The sequence below is a fragment of the Neophocaena asiaeorientalis genome, unplaced genomic scaffold (genome assembly GCF_003031525.2).
Source record: "Neophocaena asiaeorientalis asiaeorientalis breed wild unplaced genomic scaffold, Neophocaena_asiaeorientalis_V1.1 scaffold117, whole genome shotgun sequence".
Classification (NCBI taxonomy): Eukaryota; Metazoa; Chordata; class Mammalia; order Artiodactyla; family Phocoenidae; genus Neophocaena; species Neophocaena asiaeorientalis.
In genome coordinates this window covers 532,981-551,940 of record NW_020173951.1, presented here as the reverse complement: position 1 = coordinate 551,940, position 18,960 = coordinate 532,981, and the positions used below count along the sequence as shown (strand labels likewise).

Sequence of the window (18,960 nt, the reverse complement as noted above, 5' to 3'; positions counted from 1 at the left end):
CCTATTTTTCTTTAGCTTTTGAAAATTTATTGAACTATTACATTCCCCAGAGGAATTAAAATGAAAGTATGGGATAGTCTTAGCCAAGAACTAGAGACTTTGAAATGTATATCTTGACAACTGTGATTTCTTCAAACAAGCATCTTTCAAATATTTTTTAATTGTAAGGCACAGCAGGCAATCATTTTACACTACAACCCATATTCCGTTATGTCCTATTCTGTTTTCTTATTTTTAAAATGCTTGTCTTAACTCACAAAATTTCATGATCAACTAAGGCAACACAGCACAGTGTGAAAAACACTAACCTAATCCCTATTTTCTAAACCAAGAATTTGCATCTGAAGAAGTTACCCCATACCTAGATCTGGCTTAAGAACTGAAGGCAACAACATAAAGGTAACCCCAACTAGTACACTGGCAGGACATTGGCCAAGTTTCTGATGCCAGGGCTGTTATTGTTAAATGATACTGTATACAATGAGGAACATATAAAAGGCCTCCAATAATTAACATGTTCACTCAGGAAACAATATGGTACCACCTTGTTCCCCTGGCAATATGATGGAGGAAATGCAAAAAAGGAGGTGTTCCAAAAAGGGGAGTTTTCCAAATAACTGGAAAATAATCCTTAAAAATACCTGAACTTTTAGTTAATGGTTTTATGGAAACATTCCTATGTACTTTTCTAATATAGTAAACTTAATTTATCATCTGAATTGTTCCATTTAGAAGTGGATGACGTAACTTAAAGACTAATAAAACATAGGACTATAAACTGTAAATAGGTATAAATGATAAGGTAAAGGAAAAACAAGATAAAATGCAGTCAGGAATGAGGCTAACATAAAAATGCATGATATAAAGTTTACCAAGGGTAAGCTACAGTTTGGTTATTAGTTTTCTAGTTGCTAACCAGAAGAGGGAGAGCTAATCAGTTCTGCAATCCACACTGCTATGGGTCTGCAAACACAGAAATGTACTTGAGCACTGGGGAGCCATTAGGACCCGCTTTAATTACACAGTTCTTTAACATACAGAAACTCTTAGACTGAACTTAATTCATTCTAAAAGCTTTTTCTCAGTTGATACCCTGAATTGATACTGAGCTTTAGAGAATTCAAAACTGTACTTCAAAGCCACAATTACATAGTTCTCAGCCTCAGAAACCAGACTCATCTTTTGGGGCCTTCCTCCTCCTCCAAATCCTGGCCTAGAGATCCTTCACTATCTTTTTAGTTATATGATGCCTTCAAACACACATCTTTTTGGTGGGTGGCGGACAACTTTTCAAGTTATTCTCAAAAGAAGTGATCCAAATTATGTAACACTGCCCATGAATGGAAGCAGAAGCCCTGTTCTATACCATGTACTTCTAATAAACTATATAAGCCCTTTTATTTGACCTACTGATTCTAACATGCTTCTTTCCAAAAATGGTTTAAGAAGGCTTATAAAAATGACAAATACAACAAAATTAATAAGGGGAAACCTAGGTTGACAGGAAGAAAGAAGGTAACTGACATAGAACACACCTTGGAAAAATAATTCACATGGATGCTATACTAGACACATGTTTTAAAAAAAGGAAAAACTTCCTTGCTGTATATTTAGATGAAAGTTGAAGGTATAAGTGAACTACTGTTTGAATGGCAGGGCTGAGAAGCTGCAATAGAGACTCTGGCCCATGACGCCTATAATACTTACTGCTGGCCCTTCACACAGGAAGAGGGGCTGCACCATGTTTCCTCATACTGTTTTCCCCAACTGAGCATTTCTCTCCATTAGATTTTTGATAGGAATAGGTATGAGATAATTCAGTAAATTTTGGAAGCCAAACGAGCAAACCATGAAGTCAAATGAGTATGTTTCATTGGGTGGAAGCATCCATGGAGAGAGGGGATGTTAATATAGCAGAACAAAAATTATCAGATAAAACAATGCACTTATGTTACTTAAATAAAAATAATATATATATCTGAGGAAAAAAAGGGCCGAAGTAACATACATGAACTCTGATAGCTACTTTTATTCCTACCCCAAGAGGATAGTTCTCTTAAAATTCATGTCATTATCAAAGAGTAAGGCTGTCCAAGTTTGCCCTTAAGACAAAGTGATATTGCTGTGTATGGAAATGCATAATTCTTCATGTAAAAATCAGAATTACAGAATACTTCTGTACAACTAGCTCCCTAAAATCCTATCTAAAATATTACTGAATGTTCAAAAATTTTATCTAAGGCATCACAATATGCACCTTTCTACTGCTCAAGTTCAAGCCTGTTGTTAAGGAACAGTTAAATATTTTTTATAAATACATTGTGATCAGAAATTACATGCAGTACCCAAATAGTGTCAACCTGTTTTTAAGGTTAAATCATAACAGAAATCTATGTACCTATACAAAGTGGCCTACAGAATAATTATTATTGTTATATAATGTATTATTATTGAATGCTGAAGGATGTTCATACCTTGAAATGCTTAGTCTTTGGAGATCTCTGCTCTTCAGATTGTCTTCCTGAGATGGATACTGTCATTGTTTAAAAAACAGTTTAAAAGTTGTAATTGTTACCTTCTATTTATTCTCAATACTTTATTACCCTACACGTGCTTCAGCTTTTACAGAATACATCTGTAACTGTACAGCATAAAACTAGTATCTTATATTCAATTTTAATGAAATAACTCCAAATTTATACCAGGTATTTCTAAATCATTTCCAATTATTTTAAGTCATTAATGCTTTAATTTTCTTTAAAAAATACACTTGCTCTCACATAAAAGACCTTGGAGTCTTACAAAATCTATTTCTGATGATACCAATCTGAAATCTATATTCAAAACAGGGTAACAAATTGATCAAATTACTGTTTCTTCAGGTATAGCTGAGTGAATTCCACCAGAAAATGGAAGTTTATTGGTATTTCACTTTTTGATATTATTACAAAGAAGTACCAAAATTTAACAGATTATTTAAAAAGATTAACATAAATTTCTTCTTTCCACAAGAAAATGACAGGGAAAGGACTTCATAAAGTCCTTATATACTTCCAAGTTTTAGTAGTTTAGGTTATAGATGACAAAAAGAACCTATAAAAGATATTTAAAAGTGGACTTAATACATTTAAGATAACTCTGTAACACACTTGTTTGCAATGCATTCAATTTTGAGTCTATAACAAATAAAAATGACTACCACAGGCACTAATTCTATTAGCAGAAATGGCCAGTATAAACTAAGAAAACAAAATTTAACTTTACCATTTCTTATTTATATAATCTAAATGATATTTTTTAAAGTGGAACACTAAAAAGCCACAAAAGGACTTCATGAGTCCTCTGAGTTTGGGAGTGTAAAATATCAAAATGTACTACAGAGGGCTTCCCTGGTGGCGCAGTGGTTGGGAGTCCGCCTGCCGATGCAGGGTACGCGGGTTCGTGCCCCGGTCCGGGAGGATCCCACGTGCGCGCGGAGTGGCTGCGCTCGTGAGCCATGGCCGCTGAGCCTGCGCGTCCGGAGCCTGTGCTCCGCAGTGGGAGGGGCCGCAGCAGTGAGAGGCCGGTGTACCGCAAAAAAAAAAAAAATGTACTACAGAAGTTAAAGTGTCTTTGGATCTGATTGTTCAGAAAATACCAACTAAATACTGTAAATGATTTAGTTGCATCTCAGGGAGCCCTGTGGAGAGGGGAAACAGAACTGGCCCACAAGTCAGAGGAAGTCTGACCACTAACAAAGCACATAACCTTGGACATTTTCCTTTCCTGTTCCTCATAGGAAATGAAGGAATCAGATCAAGTCACTTTTCGTTTCTCTGTATAATTAATTAAAAATACACATTTTAATTAGTGTATACTTATACATATATGCACAATGGAAACCTTTTTTTTTTTTTTTTTTTTTTGCGGTACGTGGGCCTCTCACTGTTGTGGCCCCTCCCACTGCAGAGCACAGGCTCCGGACGCGCAGGCCCAGCGGCCATGGCTTACGGGTCCAGCCACTCCGCGGCATGAGGGATCCTCCCGGACCGGGGCACGAACCTGCGTCCCCTGCATTGGCAGGCGGACTCTCAACCTCTGCGCCACCAGGGAAGCCCAACCTTACTTGTTTTTAAAGCCAATGATAGTAAACAAAACAAAACAAAAAACCTAACAGTTTTGCTTGGTGAAGTATTTCTCCAGCTACCACCTAACAATTCAGAAAATCTAACGTAAATTAGCAAAAAGCACAAAGGAATTGTCTCTAATACTCAAAGACCCTGTCCCTGGCCAGTCATCAGTTTGCTATGTTCTAAAGGCAGTAATGGATATGTTTCCCAACTTGTGCCATCTGATGTTGGAGTTTCACATAAATGGGCCCATAGCTACAAAATCCTCGGAAACACTGTTCAAGTTAAATAGGTTCCTGTACTTCAGGACTGCTCAGAACCTTTAGTACACACAGCACACTGTGCATCTCCAAAGAGGCTGTCATTGGCTACCTTAGGCATCTACACCAACTCCATTTACTGAGCCAGTGTTTCCTACGCTTCAGTCCTAGTGTCTGTTTTTCTAAAAGAATCCACTGTTCTGAATATAAGTGGCTAGAAAACTGGAGGATACAGAAAGTAAAGACAGCCCATAGTGGAACTGACCCTGGAACCTTGACCTCATTTAATACCAAACAATCAACTGAGCTCACTAAGTACTTTAAAAAAAAGCAAAGCCCCCAAAGCCCCACTATTCTGTCCATGTAGGATGCTATTTCACACTTCAGAAGGTGTTATAAAATATGTTTCACAGAAAGTACCATCTTAAAAATATCTGTAAGTATGGCTACAGTAGATATAAGATTATTAATGTGAAAATAAATTTTCTCTCCATAGCTTGCTCTTTGACTCCCATATCCAAGAGGACTCTGACCAGTAACACCTTTGAAACAAGACTGAAATGTACACATCCCACAATACCAAGATTTAAACTTGGAACCCTTGATAAATTGATAAATTTCCACTCCATCTTTCCTTGGTTCATATCTCTGTATTAGTTGTGAGCATTTTTGACTTTAAATCTCCCCTCCTTCAGCCAAATAAATTCCTGTGAAGAAGGGACCGTGTCTTAAATCCCCTTTTCAAAAAACAAATTCCTCCCTTACCTCACCTTCAACTCTTAAAGTTTCTTAGTCTCAGCAATAAGGACTCAGCAATAAAGCAACATCATCAGCAATAAAACAAGTGATTTCTAAAGTTTCTTCTACCTTCAAGTCTGTTTCTGTGATTTGTGAAAGACCAATTAAACTAAAAGCAAATTTATCCTCTAGCACCACCTAGTGGAAAACAAATAATAAGAACTGAACTGTATTAACACATATACACATATACACCCCTAAAGCGCTTTTCTGGATTACCCTAATTAAAATTTTTGAAACACATTCACTTACTGAATACCTTATGTACTAGGCACCATGCTGCTTAGATATTTAATATCAAGTTTATAGAAAAAAGTTCAGTTAAATGAGTTTGCTAATGTCACAATAAGCAACACAATCATGAACCAAGTTTTTATGATTCCATGGTTCTGCTTCCTACTCTGTAAGGAGATATCCATTATTTATAAAAGCTATCAAATCATTTCAAGTAGAAAGTATATACTGACAATTGTCAGAGCTTCAAGATGCAGATCTTTTCCTGCAAGCACATCTTTTTAAAAGAAGCCTCTCAAGGGCTACGGGCAACTGGGTTTGCAGGACAGGATGCTGGAAGCTGCTAAAGGAATCGTGCATGTGATCACGGGTGCAAAGCTAGGAAAATCAACTTCAGATGTCAAGTAGGAAAAACAATTTTTTTTTTCTCTAATGGGAGGTGATAGTAATTTTTATAGTGGGTGTTTCCCCTTTATCAGGCCTGGGGGCTCCAAATCAAGTTCTCACTGTCCAGTTCAGAGGAGTTCACTGGGTAAAGGCCAAGGTAGGATGCTATATTATTCTTAATGCCTGTCTCATTCTTAACCAGTGGTCACCTTCAGTAAAGACCACATTACAGACGAGAGACCTGTCGGCTCATCTAAGGACACTTGGGACTCAGGGCAGAGTGCTGGCTGGCAGTCAGGAAGCGTGGGCGGAGCTCCTCTTTCAGATGGTGGCTGCTCAGAAGAACCTAGGGTGGGGACATAGCTCCTTAGTAGTGCTGGATACTCTGATGGGCACAATGTTGACCTGAGAAATAATTATCTACGTGGCTACCTTAGTTTGAAATACATAAGTGTATAGAATGTATATAATGGCTATTGAACTCCAGACTATTTAACTTTTCAATTTCTTGTAATAACTATTTTAAACTTTGTGTTTGGAGCATTGCTCCCACACTGCTCTGCTTCTCTATCATTCCTTCTTTTTATTCTCAGCATTGTCATGACATTGAAAACATTTATCCAAGCTTTTCTGAACCCAATGTAAAGTTGTCCCTCGGTATCCTATCCATGGGACACTGGTTCTAGGATCCGCAGTGGGTACCAAAATCTGCGTATGTTCAAGTCCCACAGTCGTCCCTCTGTATCCTCGGGTCAGCATCCGTGGATTCAACCAACAACGGATAGCGTAGTCTACAACCTGTGGTGGCCTCGATCCACAGATGTGGAACCCATAGATACCAAAGACCGACTGTATACTTACTGAAAACAATCCTTGTATAAGCAGACCTCCACGGGTCACAACCCCACTGTCCAGGGATCACTGTATTAGCAGACAGACTCTGGGTGAGGACCTGAGAGGCAACTTGTGTTTCAGTGGATGACTTCAGGCTAACCACACTTTAGCAGCTCAAGCAGGGTTTTTGTTTTGCTCCCCACCCCCACCCCCGCTCCGCCAACCCCAATTCTTGCATTCTCAGCTATTAGCTGAAAATTAAAGTTGCTCCAAAAGTATTAGACTTCTGAGAATTAGTGGATGCTGTAAAGTTTTGTTTTAATAATTCTAAAAGCAAGTCTCCTGTCATTTCTAAATTAATCAAATTATTATGTTAAATGAAGAGGGAAACTTAAAACCTGAGTTCTCTTTAAACTTTACAGAGAAAAAAATGACTTAAGGAAACTGAAGGAAAGGAAGTCTGAAAGAACAGCTTTAATAAATTAATAAACTAATAAGGTTTTTAAAAATTAGCTTTTAAACAACAAAATCATAATATAATTCTGGGATTATGCTAAAAGTATACAGTTATCATATTTTAGCAAAAATGATTAAAGGGCAAGATAAAGGTGAATTTTCAGATAATGTGACTCTCTAAGTAGTTATAATTTATGTCAACTCTATGATTTAACACTTAGTTATAAATCCTACATATGATGCACACATATGCATGCTGAATTTCTCAATTTAATAATTCTGTAATACCGTTTGTTTGGCTTTTTGTAGCTCTATTTTGAGATCTCTACATTCCTTCCTCATCAGTTCCAGTTCTTGTTCCAAACCATGGATCTTCAGGTCACAGCTCAACTTTTCCACCTCCCAGTTGGATGAAGGTGGATTTAAATTTCTTATCACTACAAAAAGGATGGACATTAAAATTGTTATTTCTGACTTCTACATTGGTTGCAATTCGAAAAAGATTATGCTAATAAAATGCAGGTTAAAAGAAAAACCAATATAAATAATGAACAATTACTAAGTTTCTGAAAAACAGTAATTACTTTCACGTATCTATGCTAATAAGAAATCTAGCAATCTTATTTTAGAATGTATTAATTACCCCATCCCTGATTTTTGGTTTAGGTTAAAGAGCAAATTTGTCAGCCTGAAACTTTAAAATATACAACACATATCAAGCATATGCTGAAATTATAGATGGATGAATAATCTATATACGTCAAGGTTGAGAGTGATAAGAATTAAATGAAGTGAGTAAACTGATGCTCACTCAGCTCATCACTCCATCTAGTCCCTTTAGAAAGTATAAAGTTTGACCATCAGGCCTAGAACATAACTTCCAAACAATTTTATTCATAAACATTCCACTGTACAAACTCAATACCACTGGATATGGACTAACCCTTGACTTGGTTCCTTAGGCTCTGTACATAGAAAAAGACCCAATCAGCTGCCATGAGAGATCTCACCTCAACCTCCCATCAAAAGGTCTCTCAGAGGCCTACTCGTCAGCTTGTCTCATCAGAATGAATGTGCATGGGAGCAGGCTAATACCCATATCTCCCACTCTTAACTTTTCAACATAGCATCTCATCTGCACATTGTAACAACCTTTAGAAATTGGGGCGGGGGGAAGCAACTGTAACTACTCAATGACAGGGTGTCTAGCAGTGGGCAAGAGGCTTTGTAGAGGATGGGGTTCTACTCCTTTCTTCATCTACTTCACTGCAAACTAGCCCTGAATAAAAACCATCAAATTTTCTCTAGGAAAAGTACAATTTATATCCAAGGAAAAGTTAAAAGTTGATACTTTGTAAAAGCAGAGCAATTAATATAAGCCTAAAAATTAAAAAATAAGTCCTTAGGATACAGATATAGCAAACTGATCATGGATATAACACAGGAATGGAAAAATGTATTAATTGCGTTAGAATAATTGTAACACGTTTAAGTGGCCTACCCTGCTGAGTTTCCACCTCTGTCCTCAGCTGGAGGAGTTCTACTTCTTTAGATTGTAGCTGTTCATTCAACACTTTCAAAGATTCAGAGTTGTCTTTATTCTAGTTAAGTAGAGAAAATGCCAAATTACATTCAATAAAATCTATAGGTTGGTATTATATATTAATTTTCAGGTAGATGTTGAAAAAACTGATTCTATCCTTTGAAAAGCAAGGTGGGAAATGAACTCAGTTTTTCACTAATCTCTTTTTCTAACTTAGGACATATTATTCACTGGCGTTTAAAAAAAAACACAGTGATAAACTCTACTAAGTCATGATTTTTCAAAAGAAGTTAGTGGTGTTAGATGTACTTAAGACCTAAACATCAAAAAAAAAGGACCTAAACATCATTACATATTGAGTACTTATTTTGTATAGAAATAACTTAGAAATATTCCTATCAAAATGTTCCATTTTTGCCTTGACCATGCAAATTTTTTATCTAATAAGTGCAAATATCTCTCATTTCTAATTTTAACCTCTTGAAGGAGAAAACTCATTTACAACATACAAATACCATCCTTTTCAAACCAACTTACCATTTTATCCAATTTGCTCTTCAAATTATCTCTGTCAATGCAAACCTCTCGATATGCATGGTAGGCCTTATTTACTTGTTCTCGTCCCACAGAACTTGTTTCTTCATCCTTTCGAGCTCCTATAAGCTAATGGTATAAAATTAGAAGACAAGGCTTAAGAGGATATTCTACATAAGAAAATAAGTCAGTCTTCTATGGCTGCACAACTTACCTTAATTACTCTAATGCAGGGAATAAAGCCTGGACCTTAATTACTCTAATTCAGGGAATAAAGCCTGGACTACAATTAAGTGAACATTTCACTTCCACACAATTAAGCTTTACTGATTAAGAAAGTACAGAACAGATACTTTTAAAACTCTTCTTTCAGGCTTTTACTTAATCAGTATCTTATACTTTGTAGTAACTATTTACAATATTAATTCGTCATACTAAACACAGTACAGCATTCTTTCATAGTGCTTATGTGTTTCCAAGCCAGCACACAGTATTTAATTTCCATCATCAGAAAAGTAACAAGTTAGTGTGTACCTGACATTTTAAGGAATAGACGTGTTAGTTCAATTCCTATATTATTCCAGAAGAGAAATTATTAGGATTGTTGGTCACAAAGTACAAAAATATTTCCAATGTTACTTATACCAAATCACATTTTTCTACTGATTTTTAGAATAAACCTAACTACAAGCTCCAAAATGTTACCTTTTGTCACTCTATCCAGTATGTCACAATTTTATTTAATAGTCATTAAGAAAATTCATACGAATACAAAGAAATTGATTATTTTTACAACTGAGTCTTTTCTTACTTCCTCCAAATGAGTGAAACTCTACCAAGCCCTATCCTTAAGTTTTTATAACTAGATCATTTCCTTCCCGCTTTGTGCAAGCTGCTGTCTGTAACGTACGACTACACTGAAGATCTAAGGATCATAAACTATGATCTGAAGAATAATGAACTAAGTTAAACTTTAAAAATAAATGGATGCGTGAGGAAGATTTCCCAATAAATGGATGAGTGAGGAAGATTTCCCAATAAGCTAAGTAGATCTGATGATTTATAATTGAATCAGCTACCTTGCTTATGTATTCCATAACAGTTTCTGCATTAAAAGGTGTAAACAGAAGACATTAATTCTTCAGTTAAATGCATTCTTATTACATGTGTTCAAGAACAAAGGAGAATGTTGAGGTAAAGATGTCAGTCGTGGTAAAATTTTAGTACTGACGAAAACATTATTAAACATATCAGAACAATGTTCCAGGAACTTCTTCCTTTGACACTTCATTTCCTTTGTTGGTATATAATTTTTTGCACATATTTAAAAATCCTGAATAAAATACATACAGCTATGAAGGTAAGGCAATCTGATAAAAAGAGGTAAGAAAAATATTTGAACTTTAATCCCTTCATGTTGTTAATCCTATTCTGCAAATATTCACCAAGCACTATGATAAGTGAAACACAGTAGGCTAAGTAAAATGCCCAGGGTTTTGAGATTAGCAGTGAGTTATCCTTAGAAATTTGGTACTCATGGAAGACAGAGCAGAAAAATATTTAAAATTTCAAATGCTTTGAATTATTAAGTCACAAACATAATGAAGGTAAACAGATAAATTACCTTTTCTTCCAAAACTCTTATTCTTTTTTTTAAGAAAGAGTTCTCTTTCTCTGAATCCTTAAGTCGTTTTTTGATGTCTTCATATGCAGTGACAAGGGCAAAATGTGAAGCAACAGATTCATCTCCTGAATATATTGAGACTGGAGTCACTGTATCTCTCCTATGGGCTTTTTCATGATTCAGAATGCAGATATCATCTTCTACCAGTGCATCCATGACAGCTATTTAAGAACATAAAATAGAATGTCTCATTGAATAAATGAGCAGAAAAAAGAAGGTATATTTGGAATAATGTGAATATTGGGGAAATGTTTTAAAACTCCTATTTCTTTTTCATTTTTTTATTGAGATACAGTTGATGTATAATACTATGTAAGTTTCAGGTGTACAACACAGTGATTCACAATTTTAAAGGTTATATTCCATTTATAATTATTATAAAGTATTAGCTATATTCCCTGTGCTATACAATATATCCTTGTAGATTATTTATTTTATACATAGTAGTTTGTACCTCTTAACCTCCTACCCCTATCTTGCCCCTCCCCCATTCCCTCTCCTCACTGGTAACCACTAGTTTGTTCTCTATACCTGTGTTATATTCACTAGTTTATTTTTTAGATTTCACATATAAGTGATACCATACAGTATTTGTCTTTCTCTGTCTGACTTGTTTCACTAAGCATAATACCCTCCAAATCCATCCATGTTGTTGCAAATGGCAAAATTTCATTCTTTTTTATGGCTGAGTAGTATTCATTCCATTGTACATATATACCACATCTTTTCTTCTCCATTCATCTGTCAATGGACACTTAGGTTGCTTCCACATCTTGACTATTGTAAATAGTACTATGAACACTGGGGTGCATGTATCTTTCTGAATTAGTGTTTTTACTTTTTTTGGATATATACCCAGGAGTGAACTTGCTGGGTCATATGGTAACTCTATTTTTAGTTTTTTGAGAAACCTTCATACTCTTTTCCATAGTAGCTGCACCAATGGCTTCTTGATGATAGCCATTCTGACAGATGTGAGATGATATCTCATTGTAGTCTGAATTTGCATTTCTCTGACAATTAATGATGCTGAGCATCTTTTCCTGTGTCTGTTGGCCATCTGTATTTGGAAAAATGTCTATTCAGGTCTTCTGTCCATTTTTTAATCAGGTTGTTTTTTTTTTGATGTTGAGTTGTATGAGGTGTTTACATATTTTGGATATTAACCCCTTATCGGTCATAACATTTGGAAATATTTTCTCCCATTCAGTAGGTTGTCTTTTCATTTTGTGGATTATTTCCTTTGCTGTGAAAAAGCTTTTAAGTTTATTTAGGTCCCATTTGTGAATTTCTGCTTTTGTTTCCTTTGCTTTAGGAGATAGATCCAAAAAAAAATACTGCTATGAATTATGTCAAAGAGCGTTCTGACTGTTCTCTTCTTTATGGTTTCAGGTCTTACATTTAAGTCTTTAATCCATTTTGAGTTTATTTTTGTATATCTTGTTAGAGAATGCTCTAATTTCATTCTTTTACATGAACTGTCCAGTTTTCCCAGCACCAGTTATTGAAGAGACTGTCTTTTCTCCATTGTATACTTTATTTAAAAAAATTTTGTTTTTTACTTAAGTATAGTTGATTTGCAATGTTCTGTTAGCTTCAGGTATACAGCACAGTGATTCAGTTTATGTATATATAATATGCGCGCACACACACACACACACACACACACGCCTGTAACGTTTGTTTTGCTTTATTTCAGACAACAGGAATACTAAGGGAAGGTTTTGTTTGTTGTTTTCAGCGTCTGGTCTTCCATCATCATCTATTTGCTTTTCTGATTTTATAACTGAAAGCTTCCAATTGCTCTCAACTAAAGTCAGAGTTTGGCATGTCCAGTGATTTGTTTATATCTAGGATTATAGGAAAGTTAGGCAAAAATAAATGTGTTTACTACAAATCTGAGTAGTTGAAACCTATGATTCAGTCATTCTTCACCAACACCAATTTAACAATTTCTAACCATGTAGGACAACTCCTTAAGTTAGATTCTTTGCCAGTTTATCAAGAAAGTTGAAAAATACCCCAATATGCCCCCAAAATGGCAGATCCTCATAACCATAATTAACTCCTGCTGCTTCCAGTACAAAACTGCACTTTCTCCTAATGATGGATAAAGAGTAAAGTTTTCTTCCTCTGAAGGGTTTACTTTTTCCTCTCTGGATTCAACTCTGTTCCAAAATAACAGTAAATAAACATCATTCGAATCACATTGCTAGTAGCTGAAATCCTCATATTTCCTTTCCAAAAGGAAAGTATGGGTTATTCCCATACTGCAAACCTCAAGTAGGCATATGTGTCTCTATCTAACACTCTTTCACACACACATTATATCTTAAAAGAGGAACAAGCAGAATAAGAGCACATGGCTAGTTAAGTGATAGGATGCAGTCTAGCTTAAGGAGAAGTAAAATTGTGCCTATCTTAGACATCTGACTTAAATCAAAATATCTTACTATCCAACCAAGTGGACAGGATTTATTCAACTGGAATCATTCTTTTTTTTCCTAAAGACAGCTGAAAAACAAACTGCTCTACAGAGTTGAAACAGATGGTGTCCCACAGTTTGTGCACTTTGAGGATCCAAGCCTATATGCTTTTGCTTTACGCAAAGTTCTAACTAGGTCAGCAGTGTGACTTCCTACTCATTCATTTTTATCATGAAACAATCATTTACTCAGCAAGGAAAACCCAATGTGGGAGACGGCTGTGCAGTAAAATAATTGTTATGCCATAAAGGGAAGTAATATATTTGAGATAATAGAGAATGCTAAAAGGATTGAGGAGTGGGGAGGAGGAGGAGTTTTTAAAGAAGGTACAGGGAAAGATCAAATGACTCTTAACCCTGCATTCTTAGGTGAAGAGCATGGTTATTTTTATTGTACTTTCTGTACTTAAATGTTGACAGTTTGCTAAGTTCCAGCAGGGGTAACAAGTTCAAGGGCCTGAAAGAGAATGCGGAAAAAGAATGAGGAGGGGAATGACAAGAGATGAGATTGGAAAAACAGAATGGAGACCAACGGAGATCGTCCTTTACGATAAAGAGACTATAGGATTTGGTCCCTATTCTGTGGAATTTAAGAAAAACTTGGACATGATTCAAGAATGTGAGGAATACTTATACAGCAACTATAAAATATATTCATAATCAAATGTAGTATTGTGCTAAGTGTTTTACAAATGTTATCCCCATTAACTCTCATGATTACCCTATGAGGTAGGAAAATCTTATTACACCCATTTCACAGACGGAAAAACTGGGACCCATAAAGGTTATGAAGTTTAACCAAGATCAGCACAAAAACTTGGATTTCAGAGCCTGAACTATTAGTACTTTTCCCTCCCCAATGAATCTTTTTTTTTTTTGCGGTACGCGGGGCCTCTCGCTGTTGTGGACTCTCCCGTTGTGAAGCACAGGCTCCGGACGCGCAGGCTCAGTGGCCATGGCTCACGGGCCCAGCCGCTCCGCGGCATGTGGGATCTTCCCGGACTGGGGCACGAACCCGTGTCCCCTGCATCAGCAGGCAGACTCTCAAACACTGCACCACCAGGGAAGCCCACCCAATGAATCTTTTACACACTAAATTCATCAAGAACTACAAAAGTGGGAACCTTTTGGAAGGTTTTTAAGTACCTTATATGGAAGGGAGTGTAATGATTTAACGATGTCACATTTTATAAAGTATGATAACTGGTCATTTTTAGGATAAAATGCATAGTCAGATTGCTTATTTTATATACTTATATCTGTTTCCTATTTTATTTATAAATCACCCAAAGTTGCATATGGTCTCTCTCTAAATACAAGAAAACATTATTTGCCTAAAAAATCTTTTTTCAAGTTTTATATCATTATTCTATATATTTATTCTATATACTATAAACATGACTTGGAATGCACTGTCCTAAAAAATTGCTTATCTGTCTTAAAAAGTATATGAGAAAATAGCCAAGCACACCAAAGAGAAAATCCACTTGCATCACAGATACGCATCAAATTTTGTTTTAATAGTTGTCATTTAAATTTGTTATGAAATGAAAATGAAAAATTTAATTTCTATCCTTGCAAAAATAAATATAAAATCACATAAGTATCAGAAATATTAATGCTTATCATATTACTCCATACACACCCAACTTCTGGAGATTAAAAGCTGCAGGGCCAGGGAAAATGAGATCTCAGAAAGGTACCAAATAATAGAAGGCAGATATCCCACTGTATTTATTACTATACTGAAAGGAAAACTGCTAGCAAAGTAACAAAATAGGCTATGTGTAACCTTTGGCTTTATTGCTTATGCAAGCATCCTTCCTCAACCTTATTTCTACAGAGAAATAAAGGGAGCTGCAGTAGCCTAACTCACAGTAAAGTAAGATTCAGTTTTATATACTTTGTGATGAAATGCCTCTTCATGGGTATCCAAAGTATCCGGCCCGGAAAATTTGATTTTCTGCATAAATGGTAAAAGCCTAATTGGCTATTATTAGACTTACACTAGACAAAGCTAGAACATTCGCGAAAATTTATACTGTATCTAACCTTATTTACCATAACTTAAATTATCTTAAAATAACAAACCTGTATTTACTTTAATCTTTAAAAAGTGAGTACAATGAGCAGATTATTATCAAAGATTAGAATGATCAAAAGATTAGATAGTATTTTAAATAGCCTAGCAGGAAGTGATAATATGAATTTTTAAAACTTAACAAATGTCAAAAATATTATCCCAAAACAAGATTAAGTGGGCCTCTCTCTATCATGAAAGTCAATGATAAATGTATCCTACAGGGACATGCAACACAAAAAATGGTCTTTTACAAGAATATTCTAAGAAACTGGAGCTGACCTAGAGCAGTGTTTGCAAAGTGAGGAATGGACAACTGCCTTAGAATCATTTAGAGTTCTCTTCAAAACTACTGACTGCTAGGCTCCAGTGCAGATCTATGCAAATCAGAATGTTGGGGTGAAAATCATCAAACTGAACTGTCAGTAATCAGTCCATGTGACTTTAAGTCCCATTCCAATTTAAGGACCGCTACTGTAGTGGAAACAGAGCTAAGTGGATACTACGTGATTTACAGAATCCCGATGATAACTAGTACTCTTAAACATTTGTGCGCATGGTTAGTTCTATGTTATCAGTTGGTAAACATCACCTAACTTTTGTTTTTTTTTGAACATCTTTATTGGAGTATAACTGCTTTACAACAGTGTCATCACCTAACTTTTGCATGGAGATTTTGTTCTTATTACAGAAAGTTACTTCATATTCATCATTTCATCTAACCACAATAATATAGGAGGATGAGCTATATTTATCTATAGACAAATTTATATATAATTATGAAAACATTTTATATATTTGGCAATTAGATTTTGTTTCTTTTCAGAGGTTTACATAAGATAAGTACAAATTAAGAGAATTAGAAAGGACTGAGGTGAAAGATGTTGACAATTGCTGAGAACAATGAAATTCCCAAGAACGATTAACAGTTGTTGTGATCACCCAATTCCAGTGTTGGGGAGGAGGCATTTTCCACAACATCAGCAAGCAATGATCTGGACACCAGCTGGGTGCCCTACAATTCAACTCAATTCTGACACTATCTACCTAGAGATGGCATGGGATTCCACACGTAAAGGGCTCAGTCCCACAAGACTTCCCTCTACTTCAGAAGCCAAAGGCAAGCCCAAGTTGCTACCTGTACTTCTGAGGGACCAGCTGCAAAATGGAGGTTCCAATGATTCCCTCCAATTCAGGATACCGATCAGCAAGTCCAGGTTGTTACCTGTACTTCTGATCAACTGGCTGTAAATCAGAGTTCCCACAACCTTCTTGAATTTGATTAATTTGCTAGAGCAGCTTAGAGAACCAAAGAAACCCATTTACTTACTTGATTACTGTTTATTACGAAGGATATTAAAGGGTATGAATCAACAGCCACATGTAGAGATACACAGGGCCAGGTGCTAACAAAGGAGCTTCTGGCCTCCTGGAGTTTGGGGCCAGCATAGTGGCATGTGGAAATGTTCTGGTTCACCAACCTGGAAGCTCTCTAAACCCTCCCCTCTTTGGGTTTTTATGGAGGCCTCATTACATAGGCATGACTGATTAAATCACTGGCAACTGATTCAACATATCTCACCCCCCCACCCTCCATCCCCCTGGTCAATGGGACTGAAAGTTCTAATTCTCTAATCACCTGGTGAGTTCCCCTGGCAACCAGCCCTCATCCTGCTGTGCTTTCCAAAAGTCACCTCATTAACATAAATCCAGTCAAGGTGGAAAGTCTCTTGTTATAAGTAACAAGATATCCATTTATGTCACCTTGATGGCTCTGAAAAGGTTTCAGAAACTGAGGACAAGAGACCAAATATTATGGCAAAAGATGCTCCCATGGCTCTTATCCCTCAGGTAATTCCAAGGGTTTGGGGAGCTGTGAGCCAAGGAACCATGGATGAAGACCAAATGTATATGAGAAATATATTTTGGTCAGATGAGTGACCACATATGTTTTTCTTACATATCACAATATTAATGGAGAAAGATGGGCACAATCTGCCAGATGAGGTGGGTAGAAAAGAGAATAGCAGTTGCTGAAGGCTAGGGAAGAGATGTAAAAAGAAGAAAAAAATTCAAACATTATTAATCAGAATTCAGAAGACCTTAAATTTCACTCTTTTCTACAATCAACATTGAGAGGACTTCAGTTGAGGTATGCTATACATACTGGGGTGTGAGAGACTAGAAAACATAGAATTATTTTCTGACACCAGATTAGTCTTTTTTCTAGGAAAAAAATGATTATCCTGTTGTATTTAATCATCTTAATATTTCCTATTTATTGCTCACTAACCATATGACAGGTACTAGTGCTTCTGCATAGTAGGGGAGAATTCACCCCCCCAAAATATGTCTCTTTGGTTATGTTCTAAGAAATAAGAGAGGTGGGGAAAAACTGTGAAGACCAAGTAGGAGTTACTGTTTTGTAAGAAACATTCACATTTTTAAGGGAAATATCCATTTGTAAAGGTGTTTCCCTCTCTCTTCCAGAAAGCAAGGATGACCAAATGTCTAGAAACTCTTATAACAACCTTGTTTACTGTGCTCATTCTAGGAACCTCCCATAACTGACTCTTCCCCACCCTTAACATCCCCTTTTGTCTTTAGCTGAGAATGGTAATATTTAAGGCGAGGGCTTTGACCATTTTGGCAAGTTACTCAGTTCTCCTGGGTCTCTCCCATGTATACTTATTAGTAAACTTTTGTTTCATTTTCTCCTGTTAACCTACCCTCATGTCAATTTAATTCTTAGACCAGCCAAAGGAACGTGGCAGGTGATAAGATAAACTTCGTATTTTATGGCAAGACAAGAAAAATTTAAACATAAAAGTTTTCTCTGCCCCTTTGGACCTCCTCCCTCCCCTTTAGTGTGTGTTGTGCATCAGCATTAACCAGACCTCCTTAGGAGATAACTTCCTTTAATCTTTAAGGGGTCATGATGACCCCATGACCCACTGCTCACTTTTTGTACTTGGCAGATCTGGATTGTATAAACTGTCAATAACACAGCATTTAGAGTATAACCCTTTGTCTCAAAAACATGTAACTGTGCTTTGGCCTCTAATGGGTGGAGCAGCCCTCAGAGCATTCTAAAAGACTGTCTTCCAGTACAATCACCAGGTTGGCTCAAATAATATTTCTCATTTCTTTCTTAGATAGACTATTGATTAATCTTTTTGTTGACATCCATGTCTTACCACCAGAGGACACCTGGCATCTACTGTGAACCAGTGCTCAGTACCAGCATGGGCTCATTAAGCCCCACCAGCTCAGATGTTCTGATGAGTTCTGATATTCAGATCTCATTACTTTTAAGCGATGATCCTACAAATTTTATTCAGGCTGTTTTTACTTAAGACTTGGGAGTCTTAAGGGTAACCGGTGCATTTCCCAGGCAGGGGACCTAAGGGGATCTGGGCTGGGCAGGAGGCCCAGGGAAACATAGGTGGCTAGGTTTTTGTTAGAGTTAAATTTTAAAAAACAAATCAATATATGGTCTGAACAAAACTTCTGCTAGTGAAATGAGAAACTGAATTAATTCAGGTCTGAAGAACAA

The 18,960-nt window shown here is 36.3% G+C and overlaps 1 protein-coding gene across 1 annotated transcript in view; it reads right to left on the bottom strand.

Moving 5' to 3' along the window:
* AZI2 (5-azacytidine induced 2) overlaps positions 1-18,960 on the bottom strand; it is a 36,537-nt gene that overhangs the window by 7,445 nt on the left and 10,132 nt on the right. Inside the window, exons 2-6 of the mRNA XM_024752862.1 lie at positions 10,780-11,000; positions 9,159-9,284; positions 8,580-8,679; positions 7,367-7,515; positions 2,475-2,533 (exon numbers count right to left, since the gene is read on the bottom strand). Of these exons, the coding sequence (XP_024608630.1) occupies positions 2,475-2,533; positions 7,367-7,515; positions 8,580-8,679; positions 9,159-9,284; positions 10,780-10,995 (650 nt within the window). The 5' untranslated portion in view covers positions 10,996-11,000. The remainder of the gene's footprint in view (positions 1-2,474; positions 2,534-7,366; positions 7,516-8,579; positions 8,680-9,158; positions 9,285-10,779; positions 11,001-18,960) is intronic.